General features: G+C 43.0%; 1 protein-coding gene across 3 annotated transcripts; it reads right to left on the bottom strand.

The window, feature by feature from the left end:
• Nucleotides 1–158: 158 nt before the first annotated feature.
• On the bottom strand, nt 159–22,904 carry arntl1a (aryl hydrocarbon receptor nuclear translocator-like 1a). Of its 3 annotated transcripts, XM_035156406.2 has the most exons (20): nt 22,754–22,904; nt 15,432–15,582; nt 14,354–14,417; nt 13,054–13,201; nt 12,655–12,675; nt 12,450–12,482; nt 11,395–11,424; nt 10,665–10,822; nt 9,988–10,067; nt 9,675–9,767; nt 9,444–9,561; nt 8,887–9,036; nt 6,692–6,938; nt 6,316–6,422; nt 6,082–6,232; nt 5,755–5,834; nt 5,530–5,638; nt 5,020–5,113; nt 3,654–3,747; nt 159–3,310 (listed from the first exon to the last, which is right to left on the bottom strand). In XM_035156406.2, exons 3-20 carry the CDS (start codon nt 14,397–14,399, stop codon nt 3,153–3,155), a joined length of 1,917 nt encoding a protein of 638 aa, XP_035012297.1. In that variant the 5' UTR covers nt 14,400–14,417; nt 15,432–15,582; nt 22,754–22,904; the 3' UTR covers nt 159–3,152. The 3 variants fall into 3 exon arrangements, with proteins under 3 accessions (XP_035012297.1, XP_035012298.1, XP_035012299.1); XM_035156407.2 differs by lacking the exon at nt 11,395–11,424; XM_035156408.2 differs by lacking the exon at nt 14,354–14,417.
• Between the last annotated feature and the right edge of the window lie 845 nt (nt 22,905–23,749).

Raw genomic sequence — 23,749 nt, 5'->3', positions numbered from 1 at the left:
TTGTTCACCGAGCTCGGTTCACGAGGACGAGTGGGCGGTGCAGATGTTTCCCTCGGGGGCGGAGCTTCCAGCAGCTGGACGGCAACATCATATAAAAATACCAGCGGGCTGCTGTGATTGGCTGGAGCAGCAGAGACAGAGACATTGTGAAGTCCACAATGACAGAAACGGTTTTATTTTAAAAATATTTCACTGCTGATACATACAATACACTCATCATACTCATATATATTTGCATAAAGTATACTCTTAGCATGATAATATTTAAAGATTTGATACATTATTGTCAGGTGGGGGGGTATATCAACAAGGGAAACACTGTATTGTAGTGTAGCGTAAAAACATTGAAACAGAAAACCACTAGAACAGACACAGAGGGGACGTCCCCAGCTGCTGCCTCCGGAGGGCGCCAGCAGGGGGGGTGGTTTACTGTGGACAGGCCTGGTGTCGAACCAACTGTGAACGTTAACCGAGCTTCGTACAGATCAAAGCTCGTACAGATCAAAGTTCGAACAGATCAAAGTTCGTACAGATCAAAGTTCGTACAGATCAAAGTTCGTACAGATCAAAGTTCGTACAGATCAAAGTTCGTACAGATGTGTGGGGACAGGAGCTAGCAACGCTCCAACCAGAGGTTTTAAACTTTCTGCCCGTGTGGAAAGAAAATAATAATAAATTTAAAACACTCACGTTAAAAACAGTTTGAGTCGCAAAGCATCAAATTTTAAAATCAGTCAAATGATCAGAGAAACAAATAAATCAACAGGAAGTGAGTGAGAATCTAATTCTTTTCTAATTTCAAACAAAATAATAAAATAAAAGATTTGCAAAACAGATTCAGAATCTTTTTCATTTAATAAAATATATTAGATTAATTATTTAGTTGGACTTTTAAATATTTTCATTTTTATCAGGGAACATTTAAAAAGAAATGCATATAAATTAGCAAAATTGGGAAAACGTTTATGCGCACACACCGTGCATGAGTATAAATATATGTGGTTATGTATGTGTTACAGTATAATTTAATTTACAGTATAATTTGTTGTCGTTGATTATGTTTTTGTTGTATTAAAAAACTAATTTCAAATATTTTTACTGTTATTTCAAGTTGTGTTTTTTATATTTATTGATACAGAATGAAATAATTTGTCTAATTCAATCTGAAGATTTAAGAGATATGAGAAGTATTTTTTTGCTTTAAAAAACAAACAATAAAACAACATATTGCACATTATCTTTCCACACAGGCAGGGGGCGCCATCAGGCCTCCTCTCAACACGTCTCCTCTGAACAGACTCCAGCTGGAGAGGTGAAGAAGAAGCGTCGAGGATTTTCATTTTTAAAATGTACACAGAAATTTTTTCCATTCAGTCCTCGAGACCTTGTTCACCGCCAGCCAATGAGATCAGAGAATCACACGTAGCTCCGCCCCCACACTCGACTGCCCCCGTCTACGCCGTCGCCCCCTCCTGCTAACGAGGGAGGTTGCAAGGACACGTACAGCCACAGAACATCTGCATATTAGTTAAGTGCTAAACTGACCAAATTCAAGATTAACCGTCCACGTCTTGGGAATCTGTCATCGTCGCCATCGCAGTAGAATTAAACTCGGAGGTATTTTATTTTAACTTCTCTCAACCAGACAAACTTTTCTTTTCTTTTCCTTTGTCTGTGGCCAAGTTCCCGTCCACATATTGAGGAGAAGACAGCGTCTCTGTGTGGAATCTGAAAACTGATCCATGGAGTTTAGTGACTGACAGTTTCACTGCGTCTTAAGTGCTTCATATGTTGTCGGGGTGGGGGGGTGGGGTGTGCAGGTGAGACCTCAGGTTTGTTTGTGGCAACGAGCTGAAGAGTGTGAGGAGCAGTGGGAAACATTTCTCTGGGAAACGTCTGCAGAGGGAAACTAAGTGTGCGACGCCACAGCCGTGAAAACACACCTACACACACCGGGCTGCTGCCCCCCCGAGGATCAACTTAACCACATGATCTCCTTTAAAGTCTGATGGTTTGTTAAGTTGTACTTTCAGGGACAGAGTTGGACGGATTGGACGCTGCTGCCAAGTGTCGATGTTCTTTCACCACCTCAGTTTATTTGTGTCTAATTGTCCTCAGACCAGGTTTGAAACCTGAACCAGCGTCCTCCAGTCCCTCAGACCTGGTTCGTCTCGGATGGATCTAGAAGTTTAGAGTCTTATGTTTTATAGCTTTAACATTTATCGACAACTTCTCACACAACTTCTCATCTTTGTTTAAACTGTGGTTTAAACTCTGGAAAAACAACATCGACTGAATATCAGCTTTAAAAGTAGTTTGGAGAAAAAGTCGTTAACTTTCATGCAGGTTAAGGAAACAGCAGCTCGGTGGCTTGTTTGATTATTTAACTGAACCTGCTCGTGTCAGTTTGGGAGTAAAAAAACTTCCACGTGTCTTCTGAGCAAATGTCCAGAGGATAAAAGTAGGTTGGTTTCCCCATGTCGAGATCAGGTGGACAGAATGACCATTTCCTGTGAAGTGCACCGAAGCCGCCGCGTCTGTGCGGCTCCACCGTCCTACGTTAGAGATGAAGATGAAGATGAAAGAGCGGTCCGTGGTGGGAGGCAGAAATGGAGCGCTCCTCTCTAGCCCCACGTCAAACTTCAGCTAATGTCCATGAAGGTCTCAGGAGTCCCGGTGTTGGCTCGACGTCAGTTCAGTCCCTCAGCAGAGACGTTAGCACCGCAGACCTCCAACTTCTCTTTCCTTTTACTGGACTGTTTTTTTTTTAAGAGTAATGTCTGTAACCGTGGCAACGTTAGAGAACCCCCTCATCTGCACACGACCGCCACTGCAAACACGCTCATCTAAACACATCGTCTGGAGCAGGAACACGAGCTAATAATCCATCTTTCTGCTCCAGTGGAAACACAGGTCCACCTACAGGAAGTGAAGGAGCTGGAATCTGAACGTCCAGAATCGTCTGCGCTAAGATCCGCCTCCTCTCCTCTTGTCAGCGAGGAAACACTGAAAACTTGAAATTGAAGATGTGTGCAGATGAACTTTTTTGCAGTGCAGTTGCGTGCAGAGCGCAGCAAACATGGCAGCCAGAATCCAACCTGACCCGACTCTCTCCACCAGTGGCTCCCGGCGCTTCTTCCCTTCCAGCTTCCTCACAAAGGCCAGGGCAGGTCGCTGAAGTCCACGGGTCCGCCCAGGCCGGCGTCCGCCTCCAGCAGGGACATGATGACCGCCATGGCCGCCTCGTCGTTGCTGGGGCTGCTGGAGCCGGGCTCGTCCATGATGTCTATGCTCAGGTGGGAGTTGTCACCTGGATGGAGGAGGATTGAGGAAATGGTCAGTGAGTTGTGTTTCTACAAGATCATTTTAATACCAAACTCTGTTCTACTTCTTTTACACCATAAACGCAGGTTTTTAAAAAGGTTGCCTTCCTGCTTTCCCCCCAATGTTCGACGTCACGAACGAATCAACAACTGAGGCTCTCTCTCTCCTCGCTGTCGTGCCGAATTAGCAGATTGACCATCGCTGCCGGTCATTAAAATGTAGTCCAGTGTGTGTGTGTGTGTGTGTGTGTGTGTGTGTGTGTGTGTGTGTGTGTGTGTGTGTGTGTGTGTGTGTGTGTGTGTGTGTGTGTGTGTGTGTGCGAGACTCACTCATGATGGACTGGTTGGAGTACGGGTAGCCGACAGAATCAGGTCCAGGAATGATCCCCGTGCTCGGCAGCTCGGGTGTCCCTCCATTCTGAATCTATAGAGGAGACACAGACAACGCAAACACACACGGATCAGTTTACTGTGAAAACTGATCAGTCCCCCCCCCTGAACTTAAAACGTTCTGTCTGCATCTTTGTTTCACCACAAAGATGCAGACACTGGGGGCTCATGGGAAAAAAACATGTCTGTGTCTCATATGGATCGTCCACGTACTGAAATTCCTATCACTATACAATAAAGACAATACATTATATAACAAGATCCCCCGAGGATGAAAGTCACATGTTACAGGAGCTGAAGAAAGAGGTTTGAGGGAGATTGAATTTAATTAAAAGTGCAAAAAGTTCAAAAATTGTGTTGAGCTGCAACCGAGGTCGAGAAAGTCTCATATCTCAAATACTTCTGTCCAACAAGTAACTGATGTTGACACATTTAAAAAACACATAGATCCAGTTTTATCCAATGATCTAATATCTTGATTCAGAAGAACCTGAGTGTCACAGAGGTAAAGAGAACTTTACGTAACGTTCAGATGCTTCGTCACGTCGTCAGTTTTGCAGCGAGCAGTAAACTGAGCTGTCGGACGGCTGTGATTTCCTCAGTTCAGGAGTCACGTTTTCCAGCTCACACTGTATCTCACGCAGCAGCTGCTCATCTCTTTTACCGTCGTGTTCACGGTAAAAGTTCAGGTTTCACACGTGTGCCTCTGACCAGAGGAACCTATTTACACAGCACAGCTCCAGTGTTTGTTTCTGAGTTCTGAGAATCGCTCCGACACTGACGACCTACTTCAGGAAGGATTCAGACTTTATCTGCACAAGCTAACTAGTGAAGACTTTATTGTAAAGGGATCAAATTTATATTTTGAGGATCAGATGAACGAGCCTAGTTTGTGTTTTTGCTTGTGATTGTTCGTTTGTAGACCAGAGTGATATGCAATCTGTGAATCTGGTATTTAAAGCAACACTATCTACATTTGACTTTATAGCAGCAGTGTGATTAAAATAAGTTTGATGGTTGAGTGACTGTGAACATGGAGGATGTTTCCTCTTTCAGAGAAGCTATTAAAAACCAGAGTTTATCTCCAATATTCAGAAGGAAAACTTTTAAAACATGAAGAAGTCTGAACAGAGTTTGGTGGATTTGTTACAGCTGCAGCCCTTCAGGTTCAGGAAGCAGAGGATCATGGGTAATATCCAGCGTTCAGTGTTGTTTCACTTCAGTGGGACGACTCAGTGTGTTGTGTGTGGTGTGTGTGTGTGTGTGTGTGTGTGTGTGTGTGTGTGTGTGTGTGTGTGTGTGTTACCTTCTTTCCTCCAGGGGAGCAGGTGTCGGGTGGGGGGGTGCTGGTGATGTTTAGAGGGCTCGAGCCACAGCTGGAGGGGGAGGAGCCTCGGATCCTGAGAGAGAGAGAGAGAGAGAGAGAGAGACACAAGATGTTTGTGATGATTCTGAGATTCACTTCACATTCAAACCTCTGATCATCTACTGGCTCCGGCTTCCATCACGATCTCACACGTTTTCAACACTCGTGCTGGACTTTGTCAGCGTTGCCATGACGATACGTAGAAATTACATCCAATAAAAAGATTCAACTGGTGCAAGTATGAGTCACCATTAGTCTGGATTCCAAACCAGAGCCTGCAGAGAACTCACTGTCCTACTTTACACGGGGTCTTCTTCACGTTACAGCCGAATGCTCAGATATTAGATGACATATAAACTGTAAAAACTGGGTCACAGAGATTTGCAGGTCGAGACTTCTTCAGCTTGAAAGCCTCCAAGTTTTAAATTCACTAATTTCCTCTCGTCTCACCTCTGAATCTCCATCACCTCCTCCGCGATCATGCGTCCGATCTTTCCGGCTCCTGCTCTCGTGCCGCCCGGGATGCCGGGTACCGTCTGCAGCGCCCGCCTCCCGCCACCTGTCAATCACACAGCAATCAGGATGAGGAGATTGTATTCAGTGTGAAGAATAAACTGTTTCTTCATAAATCAGTGAAACTTGAATCCTTTCCCATAGGTTTAAGTAGTGACTTACCCTCTGAGGTGAGAGCACTGTCCATACTCTGAGGTGAGGCAGCAGACTGAGGGTATTCTGATCCTTCCATTATCGGACACCTGGAGAGAAAACATGTTAATAATCAGATTTTTATTGCTAAAAATGTGTTTGTGAGGTCACTGTATCCTTGACCTTTGACCTTGAATCAAATCAGTTCATCCTTGAGTCCAAATTAACCTTTGCACCAAATTTCAAGAAGAGCAGGACGGATAAACCCAAAAACTAAATATAAAGACACATAAGAAACTAAGTGACTAAACTTAATTATGTGTTTTTAATGTGCGTTTGTGTCTCGTGGGAACTTACGACACAACGGTGTTGGTGGAGACGATGTACTCCACCTCCTTGGTCCAGGGATTCATGAAGCTGAACCATCGGCTCCTCAGCGTGATGAAGGAGCCATCTTTGATCTTGAATTTGTAACAGTTGGTGTTGATCTTCTCTCTCATCTGCAGCACTGTGAGCACAAAGGTCCACATGATGAGGACACAGATAAAAAACACATATTTACAGTGTCTCTGTTTGTCTCTAGACAGGCACCTTGTCTGTGGCACTCAGCCAAGTGGCCGATGTCGTCCTGGTGGAAATACTCATAGAAGGATGTTCCCAGCAGCTCCTGGGGCAGGTAGGCGAGGATGGCTGTGGCTCTGGAGACACACACACAAACAGAGGTTGTGTTTAATTTGAGCTGTTAGTGTATGTGCGTCTCTTTACAACCATGAGAGGAAACAGCGTTCTCAAAATATTGATCTGCAGCAAAGAACTACTCCTGCTCCGTGTTTTCCTGTCTTCCAGTCTTCAATATTAAGACATGTTGAATTCAATAGTTTAGAAAGAGTAAAATCTTTTGTATGTTTGCAACTACTCAGGTCACATGAACAACTGGCCCCCCCCCCCACACTCGACTGCGTCTCACCTCTGGTCCACGAAGACGAATTTGCCATCGATGGCGTGCCGGGAGACGTACTCTGTGGGCTTCACCCGGATGTCTGCCAGGCTGGGCTGGGGAACGATGTGGGGGTGCAGGCGGCCGATGGCCACCAGGCAGCTCAGGTTGCAGCCCTCGTTGTCGGGCTCGTTGTCCTCGTCCAGACCCATCTTGGTGGGAGGCCAGCTCTTCAGGTAGCCCGTGCTGTGGATGGTGCAGAAGCTCTTGCGGTCCGCTGTGAAGAGAGAGAGGGGCGAGGGACGAGGGACGAGGGTGCTGACGGTTATAACAGGAAATAAAAAAGGAAGCAAATTCACTGGATCCCATCAAGCGCTGTGGGGGGGTGATGGGAGATTCTCACAGTTCAGTGGACTGAATCAAACAGGGGTTCATTTCTGTAACAACGCAACAATTCTTCTGACTTATGTGTGTTGATTTAGGTTCTGTGGTGTCACTACAGCTGTTTCCAGACACGAGCATCGTAAACTGTCCGGAAAATTGGGTCAGAACATTTTGTCTTTCACACATACAGAACGCAGCAGGAGATCGTCCGGGTCAGACTCGTTCACAACAACAGGGACACTTTTGAAGTTGTGTTGTTTTTACCCAGTCTGAGTACACAAGCGTGTCTGATGTCACTGTGTGTGTGTGTGCGTGTGTGTGCGTGTGAGCAAGAGAGAGGTAGAGAGACGAGTCAGGAGAGTCTGAATGAATCTCGTGCAGCTGTGAAGAAAGATTTTTACCAGTTTTGCGTCCGTCACTTTGTTAAAAATATCATGAACAGGCCGACTCGCTCGTTGTGAATTTCTTCACATGGGCTCTCTCAGATATTATCCCCACAACTCAACCTACTCAGACATCTGTGTTCTCTCGTACAGTTTCAGGAACATGTCCAGACTTCAGTGGAACGTCTGAAAGTAGCTTTAGAGAGAGGAAGCTTTTCTCTGACAATCATTAGTCCAGATGCCAGTTCAGTCATTACATTATGAATAATGATGAAGGGGTCTCAAGATTTAAACACAACACACCGACGATTCTTCAAATTGGTTCAGGAAAATCCCCACCGCACATGCTGACACACATTTTAGTTACCATGGTTACCAAATTACCTCGCATAAATATTAATGCCGCTTATGCTGAGTTCGCTTCCCCCGACAATGAGCGAGCAGCAGACGCATTCAGCCGTAGCTCAGCTCTAAATTCATGATGAAATAACATGATCCTGTGTTTGGTGTTTGCTTTCACACAACGTGAGGAAGCCGAGGGTCACGTGTTCAGCTGCTCTCAACCCGGTTCTGTTGTCCGCACATGGAGTTCGACACGTGTGTGTACGTGTTTGTGTTCAAATGTATATGTACACAAATATAAGTAGTATATTTATACATGAGAGAAAAGGGATGGGACTGGTTTCTGGATTCGAGTGTTGATGATCATTTAGCCTGGAAAATATCCGTAATCCATATTTTATTAAGAGGAGATTAAACCACCAGCCATTAGCATCTCCCTTATGTGGTGTAAATAAAACTGAATAATTTAATATCTTGCTCTCAAACCTTGGACTGTGAAGAACGTTCTGTTCTAGTTGATATAAAAAGAAAATCAGAGACATGGTGCCAAGGTTTTTTTTTTTAACATCTACTGCAGAATTTTCCTATTTAGTGGATTTATTTAACAATAACAACAAAAGGAAAAGTACCCGTATGAATTCCTAAAATGTGAAAAGGCAATAGATGATTTACATAAACAATATTTCTGCAATAAAAATGTTACATAAAAGGTTAGGTAAGAAAATAAAAGCACTTAAAGAGGCCCACTTCCTCTCCCGTGCCAACTGAGGTGTGATTCCTTGTTCTAATAAGGATGTGGGACCAGAGAACCGGGGCTTTTCTCAACGGTGTCTCGAGTACGAGGGTCAACAGCTGAATCTAAACTGCTCTGAGACAAGCTTCACTCAGGCTCCGCCCCTCGACTGAACGTTCTCCACATGTTCCTGTTGTTCTGAACGAGTCTGACCCGGACAATCTCCTGCTGGGTTCTTCACAAGTGGGAGAAAACAGCTAAATTTATGAGACCCTGAGTGACGCTGAAAGATGCTTTGACCGGCACGTGGCTGCTTTGCTTCCATCGGCAGGAAGAGGGTTTGTGTGACATTTAGGACAATGAGGACATTTAGGACAACGCACCTTTTTTCTTCGAGCAGGTGGAGGGAAAGTCTTTATCTTCTACTTTGACAGAAGGCCTGTTGCACTTCATCCTGCAGAAAAATGACCGTCTGGCTCCAGAACAGAGTCGAGACGGACCAGGAGTGATGTCTGTCTTCACTGGAAGACCAGCTGCGGACACACAACACAAATACACAACAATAACATGTTAGCACGTCTCAAGACTACAACTCGGTTGTTTTTTTTTGTTTCATTCTCACTTGTCGAAACATTATTCTGTTATCTGCAATGGATTGCATCATCATCAGCTGACAGTCCATCAATCAATCAGACACTTGCACGTTTTTACTTTACGATGCATCTGTTTTAAGAGTTGAATGAAGCTAAATGCACCCATTCTTTCTCCAGATGTGTTTGTAGTTAAAAAATACAGAAGAAAATGTATTCAACAATTTCTAATCATTGTCCTCTATACCTGGCTCTATTCTCAACCATTTAAATATTTTTATAGAATCTCTTCTTTTTGAAAAACAAGAGATTTCACAAAATAGATGAAGACGTGTGTTTGGGTTGCTTACTTTTAGCGTCGATGAGCCTCTCTCGTGGGGCCGTGTCGGAAGAGGACAGCTGCTCTTTGACCTTGGCAATGTCCTTGGGGTGAAGGTAGTCAAACAGGCTCTGACCTATCAGGTCGTTCTGGACACAGAGGGGGGGGGGGCGGAGATATACGAGAGTGAGTGAGGAAAACAGATGAAGGGGGGGGAACCCTGTAAACCACTTCTTCCATGAAGTGTCTGCTGTCGACATACCTGGCTGTAGTTTAGTATTTTGTAGACCGATTCAGAAACAAAGAGAATTTTGCCGCGATCGCAGCCGACAACAAACAAGAAACCATCAGCAGCCTGCATGAAAACACAGAAAACACAGTTTAATTCACTTTTACTACATAATATGACTCGGCAACATTTACTTTGAAGTTTTGAAAACACAATTAACAGACAAGAAGTGAATAGAACACATTGTGAACTGGGTGGAAAATCTAATGTTATTAGTTTTACTGTCCACGTCTGCATCAGTTAACAAGAAGCCAAACTATTATCAGTGTCAGACGTCTGCACTCACCCTTAGTATCAAGTGCTTGAGTTCATCATCTGACAGGAAGGAAGGCTTGTAGTTGGCCTCTGTGTACGGGTTGGCTGCACCTACACAACAGTAAACACAACAATAAAACACACGTTGATTATTAGCTCAGCTACTAAAATCTCAACCTCACTCTTGTATTATGGACAAATCCTCCCAACCCCTTCACTAATTTGGACTGCTCAAAGAAAATGCATCTTTCCATCAAGAAAATCAAATCAAGGTATTTTAATGTATTAATAACGCAGCATGTCAGGCTCTCTAAAAAAAAAGTAAAAAAATCATAAAAAAACAATTAAATACACAAATCTAGGTGAAGCTAAACCCAGTGACCGACACTTTCTCTTGAGAAAACCAATATTTTTCATGATGTCAATCATCTATTTAATGAATCAGTTGCAGCCCATTGTTAAAGATTTACAGTCAGGTGAGGCAAAGGTGATAACATATCTTCATGTACATCTCTTGTGTCTCTTTGACAGCTGTGTACAGTGTGTGAGTAGAATATGTTGGCAGTGTTATTATCAGTAAACCACTATCCATGTTTGCACCAAAGAAACTTGCTGTTTAAATGTTCACCGCACCAACACAAGCTTCTCTACCCCCTCACACACTGAGCCGTGTGCCATTATCATCATCATCATCACATCCATCCTGACCTCTGAGTGTCTTCATGTGCTGGACGGCCATGCGCAGGACCGTCAGCTTGTCGAGCTTGCGGGACATGGCGTTACAGGTGGGCACCAGCGACGCCAGCTCGTCGATGAAGCTGTTCATCTTGTCCCTGCGCCGCTTCTCGATCTGGCTGTGAGCCTCTCTGTGGAGGAAGAAGCAGCACACGTTAACACGCTGAACTCATCAAACTTCCTTCTGTTTAAAAACCTGCCTCGCTGACATTAATCTGAAAGTAAATATCAAGAATCATCTCGGTTGGATTTGACCTTTTCCGTAAGAGACAGATGCAAGATCAGGCAAGTTGTCTTTCAACGGGCTGCATTTTTGCAACGCAGATTACCCATTACTACAGAGTCTTATCTAACGTGATATAAAACAGTCTGTCATTCAGGACGTAAAAAGAAAACATCCGTGGGTCTGTCCCACTCGTCTGTTCTGCCCAGACTTGAACCTGGCAACACTGACGGCTACAGAAAGACAAGTTCTTTCCATGCAAGAGAAAGAGCGCTTGTCATTAGCCACTAGGTACAGGATGCTCTTACAGGCCCTCAGCTCCACACATCTATTACACTTCAATGTTTAAAGTTTCTTATTATCAACACACACAAAGATTTCTCTGTGCCCAAACACAGACTGACATTTAATTCATGTTAGAGAGATTATCAGAGAGAGAGAAAGAGAGAGAGCGAGTGAGAACAGAAGGAGTTTTTATACCTGGCATTCTTAATCCGGCCCTGTTGGTCACTGGAAAGACAAACCAAGACATTTTAGTGAAGTGGCAAAAAGAGGGAACGTTTCAGAGAGAAAAATAAACCACAAGGTTTGAGGTTTAATTGAGTGCGACAGAAGGGCTGGGGTGAGTAAAGGGAGGGAGGGAGGAGGAGGGAGGAGGGAGGGAGGGAGGGAGGGAATGGGGCCACAGCAAACCTCACAGGTTCTGTAACTAACCTCCTTTATCAGTCTCATAAGAAACAAAGCTTATGCAACGTGAGTAAAGCTCTGGGGTTGTATCTGACTGAGACCATCTCGTGACTGATGTAATACAAACGGGACGGAGTTTCATCGAACCTCTTCACAGTCCCTCATTCATGCAGTTATGCAAAACAAATTAAAAAATAATGAGGAGTATTCAAAACCAGCCCACAGGCACACGGATAATATCTAATATCAGATATTATAATACAAATGACTGTTGATTTTTAGAGATTAAAAAGAAGAATTAGCTCACAGATCAGATCGTGTAGAGCGTTAAGAGATGTTATGTTTGGGCGAAAAGCCTCCAGAGTTATTATTTTTGCTCCATGTTCCCACCTGGTCCCAAATTGGTACAAATGTGACTCTTCACCTTCCTTCCTCTTTTTGTGACGGGGACTTTCCAGCTACTGAGCCCCCGACCCAAGTCGACAGGCTTGGTGTGTTTGACATCACAAACCCTGGCTCTCTGAGTCCGAGTTGTTTTCAGACTAGCATTGTTTCCTGCAGTGTTGAGGTGGAAATTGAGTTGACGGCTTATTTCGTTCAAAATATGTTTTTTTTTAACCATATAAAAATGAACAAGGTAGACATGTTTAAAAACTTGATTTTCACCAGAAGGGGGACGTTTAAAGAGGAGAATGTTTGTCTCGTGTTTATAAGTTTGGTGAACCAAAGCCTTCAAGTTGAGTTTAACTGGTTTCAAAAGGAAACTGGCTCATTTCAACAGCAGGGAAAAGGGACAAACAAATGAAAACATACTGAGGATTAAAGCTGTCACCACGGTAACCTCTTACCTTCCAAGCTTATCTTTGTCTGGGTCCATGTCACTACGGAGGAAAAGACAGGAGACATTCATTTTAGGACACATCTAAATAACCACAGTGCTTCATAGACCAGTTCACTTATTTGATGGTGACAAATCAATTGTAGGTCATTATGTGTTTTAGACAGATTCAACTTTTCTTTAAATCGATAAAACATTAAGTTGGTTGAACTTACTCGAATGAGAAGCCATCAATTCTGCAAAGAAACAAAAATACATTCATTAGATTCTTTCATTGAAACATTGATTCTTGTGATTATTTATAATATTAAAAACAGAAGCACTGACTTATAGAGTTTATACAATGTGTATATCTTTTTTAAAGACTGACAGAGTGAGGGCAGTGAAAATAATACACGAGTGATGAATTAAATAGATTGTAAATATTGGTCGGACCAGAAACGCTGCATTAGTTTCAGTTTATTCTAAAAGTCTGAAACTATCTCCATTTTTCACTTCATTCTCTTCCTCCTCTTTTCTACCTTCGTTCTCTCCACCCTGACTTTTCTTTCCTTTCACAGTTTCATCCTCATTATTCTTTCTGTCCTTCTTGCATCTATCGCTCCTGCTCTTACTGGTAGTCGGTGGTGCTGCCCTTCCTCTTGCGCGTGTAGTCCATGCCAGGCGTGCTGATGGAGCTGGAGATGAGGTCGGTGGAGCCAGGGGACATGAAGTCAGTCATTGTCGACGAGATGTCCATCCTTTGGTCTGCCATCAGGTCATCTGCGGAGAGCAGACAAGAGCAGAGCAGAATGAGGTGAGATGTTGTCTGATGTTTGTGCTCTTGCTGCAGGAAGATAAGTCAAAAACCTAAATGTCCCACGTGGGACAGAGCTTTTGAAATACGAGCTCCGAAGCTCTGCCCGAGTTAATATGGCAGGTTGAAAGTCCCGCAGGTTACTGAAGAACTAATTGCCTCTGTCTGATAAATATAATTATTAACAATTTTAATATGAAGCACTGTTGGCTGCAGTGCACACGCACACACACACACACACACACACACACACACACACACACACACACACACACACACACACACACACACACACACACACACACACACACACACACACACACACACACACACACACAGTGAAGATAACAACCACTCTCTTTACTGTACAGAACAATAAAAAGTAAAGGCACAGTTTTTCATTTGTTTTATTCACTGTCTCCCACAATGTTTTTTTTTACAACAATAATAATACAATTAAAATCTGTCTGTCTGTAGAGTCTAAGTGGTTATGTTAGTTTACCACAAGTTAGTTTGTGGGAAATTCTTGTAAACTTAGATTGTGTCAGAGACAAACCAGCCAACTGCAGAAAGTGAAAGTGGAGGAGGAGGACAGGAGGACAGAGTACAGAGGACAGGGGGAACAAGGACACAAAGACAGAGGACTGGGGGAAAGAGGACAGGTGGACAGGAGGAACAAGGACAGAAGGAAAGGAGAAGAGGACAGGAGGAGGGAGGCCAAGGGAAAAGGAGGAGCAAGGACAGAGGACACGAGGGCAGAGGACAGAAGGAGCGATGGATACAGACTCATGTCTTATTATTATTTAATTAAATTAAACGTTACTGTTGTTTCTCTAGAAACTGTTTTAAATTTTTAGTAATGTCTTAAAAATAAAATATGATGGAACGTATATGAAATCAAATATAAATGTTCTACCACAATATGCATTTTGTGGTTTATATTACATTTATTTCATCAAGTAATTTCTCTCCTGCTTTGTATGTAACAAAGTAAAAATGTGTATTCTTTAATTCTCCTCTACAATTATTTACCATATGTAAACAATCAGGGAGACAAACATTAAAATGACAGAGATAATTGTCATGATGGGTCGGACACATCATGAAGTGACACTCACCACAGATGTTCATCACTGCCTCTGTGTTAAAATCATTTCCTTCCATCCACTCGTGAGCCCTCAACTGTCAAACAGACAAAACATCACGTTTACAACCAACCGTCAGTCGGACAGGAATCACAACACAGAGAAAGAAGAAGAAACACAAACAGACACACACAGACACACACACACACACACACACACACGCACACACAGTTACAGTTTCCTGGACACATGCTGCTAACATCACGACATCTAGGTCAGACGTGGGGGCAGAATAAACAGGAAGTTGCAGATATAGAATTACTGTACGTCTCAGACCATCATCAGCTACATGAGAGTAATACATCTAATGTATTTGTGTGTATTTAACAGGGAACATATAGATGATCATGGTTAAAGACAAGTTGAGCAACAGATGTGATGTATATGTCACTTCTAGCTGCAGCCAATCAGCAGCCCCCGTCCCACGGGACTCACTCGAACACATTTGAGGCTTCAACCAAAACGCTGCTCATTCTCTTTGAATGTGGTGATGTCATACGTCGCTGAGCTGCATTGTGGTTCCATTGTGTTGCGTTGATCGAGCAGTGAACCAGCCAATTGAATTGTGATTAAACAACAACTCAAACACAGACACACACAGGCTAATCGAAGTTTAAATGACTTATTTGATGCTTTAAAAAACAGTGTGAAACATCATGATTGACAGCTGAGACAGACTCACGATTGGTGGAGCACGTGTGTGGGTGGGACCTCTATATCGCAGCCCTACACCACGGTCACTACTACGATGACTCTGACTTCAAGTTATGTTAAAAGCGCATAATGGTGTCGCCCGTATCCAGGATATTTCAGCTTCATTAAAGCTAAAACACGTCGTCTATTTTTTTTTTTTACAGACAATGGAAAATAGTAGTCGGCAGCGGAAGATGGAAATGTAGAGGCAGATGAGGTGAGAAGAAAAAGTAACAAAAACAAGTCTCTGTGTTTTTCTGTTAATGTTTTCAACTCTGTGACAGTTTCCTCGTGAGTCAGACTGATGCATGCGAGGAGGAATGTGCGTGAGAACAGTTTGCATATGAAGAACAGTTACCTTGATAGGAAACTGGGACAGGCCTCCTGGACGGGCCTGGTGTCGTCTGGATCGGTCTGGTCCGCTCAGTTCAGATCTGTTTCGATTCAGTCTGACCTGGTTTCATCCAGTATGATCTGACCTGTGAGCAGCGGGTGCAAACCATCAACCTCTGCAGGGAGACCAAGAGGAAACTGTCAGTCAAATGCAAATCTTTTAAATCTTAGCATATAAACAAAATCATTCGGGAAAAAAATGAAAAAAAAACAAAACAAGAGAGCTCCTTATGTTCAGTACTGCTGACCTGAAAAATGTCAAAACTGAATCTGGGCTAAATGAATCATTTCCTGAGGGTTCATGTATTTTCTCTATACTCTCGTACCTTCTTGTAAATGCTCTAACGCTGCCATTAGACATGATGATACTGTTAAAGTCAGTCCTGGTTATTTAACCTGTTTAAATTACCGCCTCTACAAACCCACTCACACCACGTTAACATGTGGGGAAATCCAGAGTGGGACAGACCTGCTGTCCCACTCGTTGCTAAGCTATAACTGTAGAACTGCTGTTTCGAAGGGGTTAAGCAAACAATGGGACAGATGGACTCTTCCATGGTGCTGATTGTTGTGTGAATTCGAGTCTGGTTTAATCATTTAATGGATTAGTGAAGTACGAGTCTTATCTGCCAAACAGATTGGTTAATTACTGTTACTGGTGCAGTGCCCGTTGTAAACGTGTCTGTGTGTAATGTCCTGTTCTCTTGTCCTGTGTTGATGTCTACTTGTCATTAGTGAGTCCTCATAAAACACTTCTACAACATCCAGTCATACTTTAGTGTTTGTGTGCTGGATTTACTTTATTTATATATATTCATTTTAATTGATTTACTGAACTGGTGTTATCATGCATTGCATTGCATGTCAGCTATTTCAGGTCTGTTAAACAACAGAGTTCTCATCTTTTTAAAATAAAAACTCTAATTCCTCTCCGTATAAAGCAGAAACAAAATGTTGTTCTTTTGCTTTGAAGAGAATTTGCCAAACAGAAAGCGAGTCTGTGAATGTTGTTGCCATGATGGAGATCTGCACCGGTTGCGGGTCAGTTCATCTGTGTCTGTCTGGTACAATGGAAATAATCAAATCATCCAAATGATCTGGCAGCGATTTTGACCTGCGGTTGGACCCAGTTACAGACCACTGCTGTGGTTTATTCGAGGACGTAGAAGAAGGCACGTTCAACTGGGTCCACAGACTGATTGAAGACTTGTCACATGTCTATTGATGGAATTAGTGGGTAGAATAAATGATAGAAACCAGTCTGAAGCTGTGACCATTTCCTCTGAGGATCTAGAGGAAACACTGTGGTGGGTTTCTTGAATGTTTAATGTGCAGTGACATGTAAATGCAAAGCTCAAGAAGCAGTGCTGAAGCAGCAGGCAGCAGACTACTGGGTCAGGACAGACTCAGTGAGCTCTTATACTGGGACAAAGCTCTGGGCTGGAGGGGGAAAACCACTATGTCATGATTGAACACTGAAAGGAACTGGTGCTGGAGTGGAAAGTGGGTCAGCCAGTCTCTATGGTCTCAAACCAGCCAGCCTTAATTTCCATCCACCACCTACTTCTACTTTGTCCGTGAGTCAGCATGCCATTCAGCTTAGTTGCCCTGTTCTACACTCTACACCCACTCAGACAGTCAGGAAGCGAGGAAACGTCCGGGCATCAAATCAGCTCCACGCTCTCCCAAATCAAAGACACTTTGATCTCAACCAGGGACAGAAACAGGGACCATTCCAACGTTGATACTGATACTATTCCAACTGTTATTCCGAAAAAGGAATTGTAAAATAAAGACAAACTACGACACTATATGACAAAACAAATAAAATGGAAATATGCGAATTTTCCGACCTACACCAACTTTCGAAGCTCTCCATCATTTTGAACTAAACTTCACGCCTGTCGAGTTCCGTGATTGTATCTTACATGGTTACCTGCTAGTGCAACAGTCCTCAGCGGTGGACCGGCTGCTGTTGGTGTCTCCAGGACAACGATCGCTATGATGACATGCAAACACACAAACACACACGGGGAGACAATACCGGCCCCGCTGTCTGCGCACATAATGATTCATCGCCTCATTGTTTCAACTTGAAATTAGCCAGATACTGACACACTTTTTGCCGAGCAAGCCTCTAGAGGCCCAGTCTCTTTAAAGCTGCACTTCTCAATACTCTTTACATGGACCAACTGCGTCACTAATTGTAATGAACACCGAGAAAAATTATCACCCAACTCCAAGAGGTAATTTTACGGGTTTGGCTCAGCGTCGCCACCCTCATCGACCTCGTTTCCACCAGCGGAGAACAACCGCCACAAACCCTGACCAGCCACAAACAACTGGAACTTTGTTTGTCACGCAGTCGGAAACACAAGAACTCAAGAGGAATGCTAATGTTGCACTTTGGAGGGAGTTTAGCATGAGATCAGCAACTTCATGGGGAACATCTAAGGCACTTAACAACACCGGAGTTCTTTTAGTGTAAGCAGTTTATAGGGTCATCGATTCACATTATACTTTCTGTCTAGAAACTTTAGTGCAGACGTGTGTGAGGGATCAGTCCACTCACACTTAAGGGCCGTCCACTGGGGATGAGATCACCCACAGGACGTTGTGTGTGTGAACAAACTCTGAGACGGACATTTAAAACAAACTGCAAAACACCTACACACACACACACAAGCAGTTTTCAGACACAAGCTTTGGAATATGTCCGTAAAAATTGAGTAGGAAAATAATGTTGATATTCCTCAGTGCCGATGACTGCAGTGCAGCTTAAATTACCTGAACCCGTTTCACTTACCGTGTTTAAATATACCGCATGTTGAACCAGATGCTTAAAGTGTTGATGCTTCTGCTGTTGCCATGGTAACCCCCATCGAAATCAGGATTCAAGTGCTCCGTGGGTTTATTATGATTAATATAATATATGCATTACATTAGAAACTGAAATCCCACGTTATGCATCAACATTCATCAAGGACATTTAATCTCATGATAGGTTTGTGCATCACGTGACAGAGTCATGTGACAAGCACTGTAAAGCACTAAACCCTTGAATGAGGATCCTCGCTCAAACAAAAACAAACATTTAGATCATTACTATTTTAAATCATTCTGTCTTTTAATAGTATGTATGAGCAATATGAGTGAATCAAAGTTCATGCAAACTGAAGAAAGCACCTGTCGCCTGATCCAATTTCACCTCAGCTGCTGAGTTGTTCCCTTCTTGCAACCGCTTGAACCGACCAAGCAAAATATTGAATCAAGAAGGTTACAGAGAAGAGACTTGTTATGACTCTGTGTGTGTGTTTATGTTGTGTATGCGTAACAAGACTGCCCATACAATTCACCTCTGACCTTGTGTATGTGCCCAGATTGTATTTGTGCAACAGTGAAGGACGAGTTTAACAGCTTGAAAACTGTGCTTGTTCATTTTCTTGCAGAGAAAAAAATATAAGAAATAGTAAAACTCTATTTTCTGTACAGTAAATGTGTAGCTGGAGCAAACGCAGACTGTAAAAAGGATAAACACATTAACCAAGCTCTGACAACAAGCAACAATTTCCACCTAAAAGAATCTCTACACCTCACACGTATGCACTAGATCTGTTTATGAATTTCATTCAAAAACAATTTCTTATTCTTATACTTTGTGTATTAATTTCTGTGCCTTCAGGGTCTCCAGGAAGTTGCCCGTCCTGATCATTGTTTTCATGATATTATTATAAAAGAAAGAAAATAATAATATGAAATAATAAATGCCGAATATTTCCTTTAAGACAATCCTCCAATACTGCAACAACATGGTCCTAAAAATCCAAAACATCACTGCAGATGTTTTCACTTGCGCTGCCTGATTACAAGTCTACAAGACTTTGTGGACGTATACAGACTGTGCTTGATTGACAGCTCTCTATAACTACACAATCACTACTCTAAACACACACTCACACTCAAATTTGTTCCCCTTTCATTTCATTGCGGTGGGGACGAGACGGATCCACTTGCTGCCATGGGCTGATCCTGCCCTGCATGCATTGTAAATACTTGAGGAATGCTGCTGTTTATGCTTTTAACCTTGCTCACGCAATTCCCTGTCCTGGTTTCTTACAAGATTGTGCAAGTAAATGGTTCCTTGCGAAATCTGGTCCGACAGCAGCGGTGGTCTGAGAGACTTGCAAAGTTAAAAAGCCAAAGCTCTGAGGTAAAGGGAGCCCTCTCCTGAAACACCTTGTCAGCAGCCTAATCAGTACTTACTATGGGATGTCACAATGACCCAAATTTGCATTACACACACACTAAGCTGCTAGCCTGGCCCAACACCACAAGTCAGGTAAAGCGAGAGCAGAGGCCGAGATGTCCTACGCATTCTGGAAGCAGTTGATCAATCTTGTCTCCTTTTAAACAAGACAACATTTAAATGCAATCAAAATAATAGTCAAAATCACCTGGTTCTAGATAACTCAACATCAAACCGTAGTATAATGTCACCAATATTAAATACAGTACAAAAAAACACCAGCTACTAATGAGAGCAGCAGTTTCTGCTCCACTGGGATTTCTGCATCTCGTCAAGTTTCCAAATCAAAATCATAATCATGAGGCAGACAAGCGGAAGACCACAACACAAAATGCTCACAAGTCCTTTCTCCTCACATTATTAGTTCACCTTTAACTTTTCATGTGTTTTCATGGACACTTCTTCTTAAGAGAAACAACTGGTTTGCTTGTCTCGATGATAAACAGGCTGGTCACCTGCAGCTCTGCCGAATCCTCCCAACAAACTTCCGTTATCAAAATGCCTTTGTGTCAACATATCAGCACTGATGAGCACTAATGCAGGTTGCTACCTGTGCACAAGCCAAAAACAACAACAACACTTGTGAGTCCAAGTCTGAAGTTCAAGGCGGATGTCTTTCCTGTCGGGAAAAGCTTAACATGTTTACTACTGATAACACTGGGGGGTGGAAGATATGACATTGTTTAACGATAGAAAAACACAATTTGTTTCATATTATGTTCTAGTGTGTCACAAGTCACACGCTTTGAGGCAAGACGACAACATGAACAAACTCTAATGGACATTGACTGACACAGAACGGGCTATAAGGACTAAGACGAGGACCAGGACCTCGTACCTAAAAGACTACTTCTGTTGCCATGATGTGGTTTGAGTATGAAAGTCTGTCATGAACCAGAAATCTATAATAACGCCACAGACCGGTCCCCACAACAGACTCAAAACACCCCAACCCTCTTTGATCACTTGCGCATGAATGAAGTCAAACAGAAGGGAAAGTGTCTGCAGACGACATGAGAGCCACAAAAGTACAGTCGAGCCCTCAATGAAAAGTCAAACTCAGATATTTTAAGAGAAATAATGAAATAATATGAGTAATATACCTTTTATTCGCATGCAATTCAAAACGTAATGAGAAACAGGACTTTGAATGCAGTCATTGATTATTAACTATTTATTCATTAAGAGTTTTTGTTGTTTCAGTCTTTACTTAGACTTTATCTCCCAAACAGTCGCCTCAAAATCTATCAAGCTGCGCCAGATTTCACAAACTTTAAAGATTTCAGTTCCACAAATGTGCCTGATCTTTTGTAGCAATGTTCAAGAAAGTGGAACAAAATTACTGGATCTGTCCCCTGACCAAATTTTAATGAGTCCTTCCCTGACCCATCACAAATCCTTTCAGTTTCTTGGAAATCTAATTAGTTGTATTTTTTTTGGCATCTTGCTTCCAAACAAACAAACAAACGGACTGGGATGAAACCACTCTGGCCAACACTGCCACATTTACCAAAATGTTGATTCATACGAGTTGTCGTTATAAATATATAGATGAAATCGAAATAAAATTGAATGTACATTGATGTGCATCATAAGCGAAATATAAAATTTGGGTCATATCACACAGACGTAGATCACACTACTGTTGAGAAGACTTTAAAAGATTCTAACAGAAACATAGGGATGGGTAACAAAACAATATCAAAGTCGAATACATCAAAATACTGCTCATGTACTGTGCGAACAAAAAGAGGACAATTAAAAACGACAACCTTCACTCACGGACAAAAACAAGTTTCAAAACTTAAAAAGAAATATTGATGTGAAATATATTGGGATATTTAACTATATTGACCTACATCAATAATCATCTTGATAAATATCACATTATTATTTCTTCACTCTGCAGCAAAAAGGAGTCTAAACATAAAGCAAATAATAATTATCAATATTGTCCAATGAGATTTTTTTTTTATGTTTGGCAGTTTCTCTCAACCCTATGTAAACAAAGACATAAACAAACACTAGTTGCATATTCAACAATCCAACATTTAATAGAAGGGAAATAAAAAATATCTAAAATTAACATTAGCAGATTTTTCACATTAACGGTCCCAAACAGATCCACAACAGACCATGACCTTCCACTGGGAAACACTGAATCCACAAGTATCCCATGGACACTCAGCTGGTGAGTGTGACTCACAGTATGGAGTGGAATTAAAAAGCAACCATCCTCCCCCTCCACGTCAGGGATCCCCTGCTGCAAACCAACCCAGCCACTGGTGAACCAGAGCCCGGAACCAGCAGCGCCCGTGACCATCTTCAGGGGAACCATTGCGGGAGACTGCAGCCCAGTCGACCCATTTCCACTGCCAGCGACTAGTGTCACGATATTTCATAACCAATCATGAGGCTGCTGTTTCGAAACAGCCCACATCTCAAGTGCGAGTCCCCCACACACACACACACACACACAATGTCCACTGTGCCGTTTAAAGACGTGAAGCTAACGACGGGGGGCTTTGATTTTGGCTTTGAAGTTAGCATGGGAGGATGCTGTCGAAGAACCCAGTGCTGGAGATGCCCACCGAGGCCTGTTTACATAGCTAGCCTGCTAGCATCGATAGCACCAGCTGCCTTAGGTTGAGTTGACATTTAACACGCATTCCCCCCCCACCCCGGCACTCACCTCGTGCACACGCGTCCCCCAAAACACGCAATGTACGCTAACAACAGGGGGGGGGGGCGGTTTCCCTGCACTCGATCCATCCCCAGCGCGTAGTCCCTAACGTTAGCATTCAGCTGCTAGCTCCACTGGCTGTCAGGAGCTAACGTCCCTGCTCCAGAAAACCCACAGTGACGTGACCGCGGAAAACATCGACGGTACCGCCACAGATCACCCGCCGCCGCCGAACCCGAACCCCCACCCCGAGCTGCGGGTTCGAGCGCCCGCAGGCCGGTGGCCGCCGCGTACTCACCGCAGGTCCGCCGGGGTCCGTGTCTCCATTGGAAGCCACCGGGCGAGCTGCGATAACGACCCGCACAAGTGTGACATAAACGAATCGCAGCCGCTGACCCAGTTTCTCTTCAGCGTCATGCCCGTCGGACCACTAACCTAGTTTCTCAGCCAATGGCGTCCGGGCTGCTGCCGGAGGTGTCCCGCCGACCAATGGGCTGCGAGCTCGGGCTGGGGAAAGATGACGGACAAGATGCTCGGCCAATCGGAGCGCGAGGAGAACGGAATGCAGAGGCCACTCAGTGTGTGTGTTGTGGTGTGTGTGTGTGTGTGTGTTCGTGTGTGTGTTCGTGTGTGTGTGTGTGTGTGTGTGTGTGTGTGTGTGTGTGTGTGTGTGTGTGTGTGTGTGTGTGTCTCCGGTGTTTAAATGTGTTATTATGTCATCACTCATGTCAATTTGTCAGCTGTCATTTAATTGACTGTCAGTCACTGGTTCTGTATCAGCATAAACTTTATATGAGTATTTAATTTACAATGTATGCTGTCATTTTTATTTTCACATATACTTTTAGACTTAGCTTTGTTGTTTTATTATTATGTATGTTATAAATTGTTACTGTAATATTGCAGCAAGCTGGCATAAGAATTTCCCCTCAGGATTTATACATTCAAATTTAGAAAATAATCATGTTTTCACAAACCTAAAGATATTCATAATATGTATTTTCCATTTGAGATTTTTTTTTTAAGTAATTTATTATATGTTATTATGTCATCACTCATGTAAATTTGTCAGCTGTCGTTTTATTAGGCTCTGGCTCTGCATCACATGCATGGACCATGTGTGGGATCTCAAGGCCTCTAAGGTTTAGGTTCCAGGGAAGTTTCTGGCTGTGTAATGTTGTGTATTCAGACTGTGGAACAAGACAGAGAAACTTTAACTATACTTTAGAGGATCACCTGTGCCATGATCTAACGTCCATGTTTCAGTTCCAGCTACAGTGGGATGTCACAGCCC

Source organism: Hippoglossus stenolepis, chromosome 5 (assembly GCF_022539355.2).
Source record: "Hippoglossus stenolepis isolate QCI-W04-F060 chromosome 5, HSTE1.2, whole genome shotgun sequence".
In the NCBI taxonomy this organism is placed as follows: domain Eukaryota; kingdom Metazoa; phylum Chordata; class Actinopteri; order Pleuronectiformes; family Pleuronectidae; genus Hippoglossus; species Hippoglossus stenolepis.
This window is presented reverse-complemented; position numbering and strand designations above follow the sequence as displayed.

Excerpts from the sequence above, each read along its gene's own strand:
- arntl1a (XM_035156406.2), bottom strand. The coding sequence starts at position 14,399 with ATGGAAGGAAATGATTTTAACACAGAGGCAGTGATGAACATCTGTG. Across the intron at positions 9,768-9,987 it reads TCAAGCACTTGATACTAAGG|GCTGCTGATGGTTTCTTGTT; the intron begins GTGAGTGCAGAC and ends GTTTTCATGCAG. Across the intron at positions 5,835-6,081 it reads TCCACCAACACCGTTGTGTC|GTGTCCGATAATGGAAGGAT; the intron begins GTAAGTTCCCAC and ends TTTTCTCTCCAG.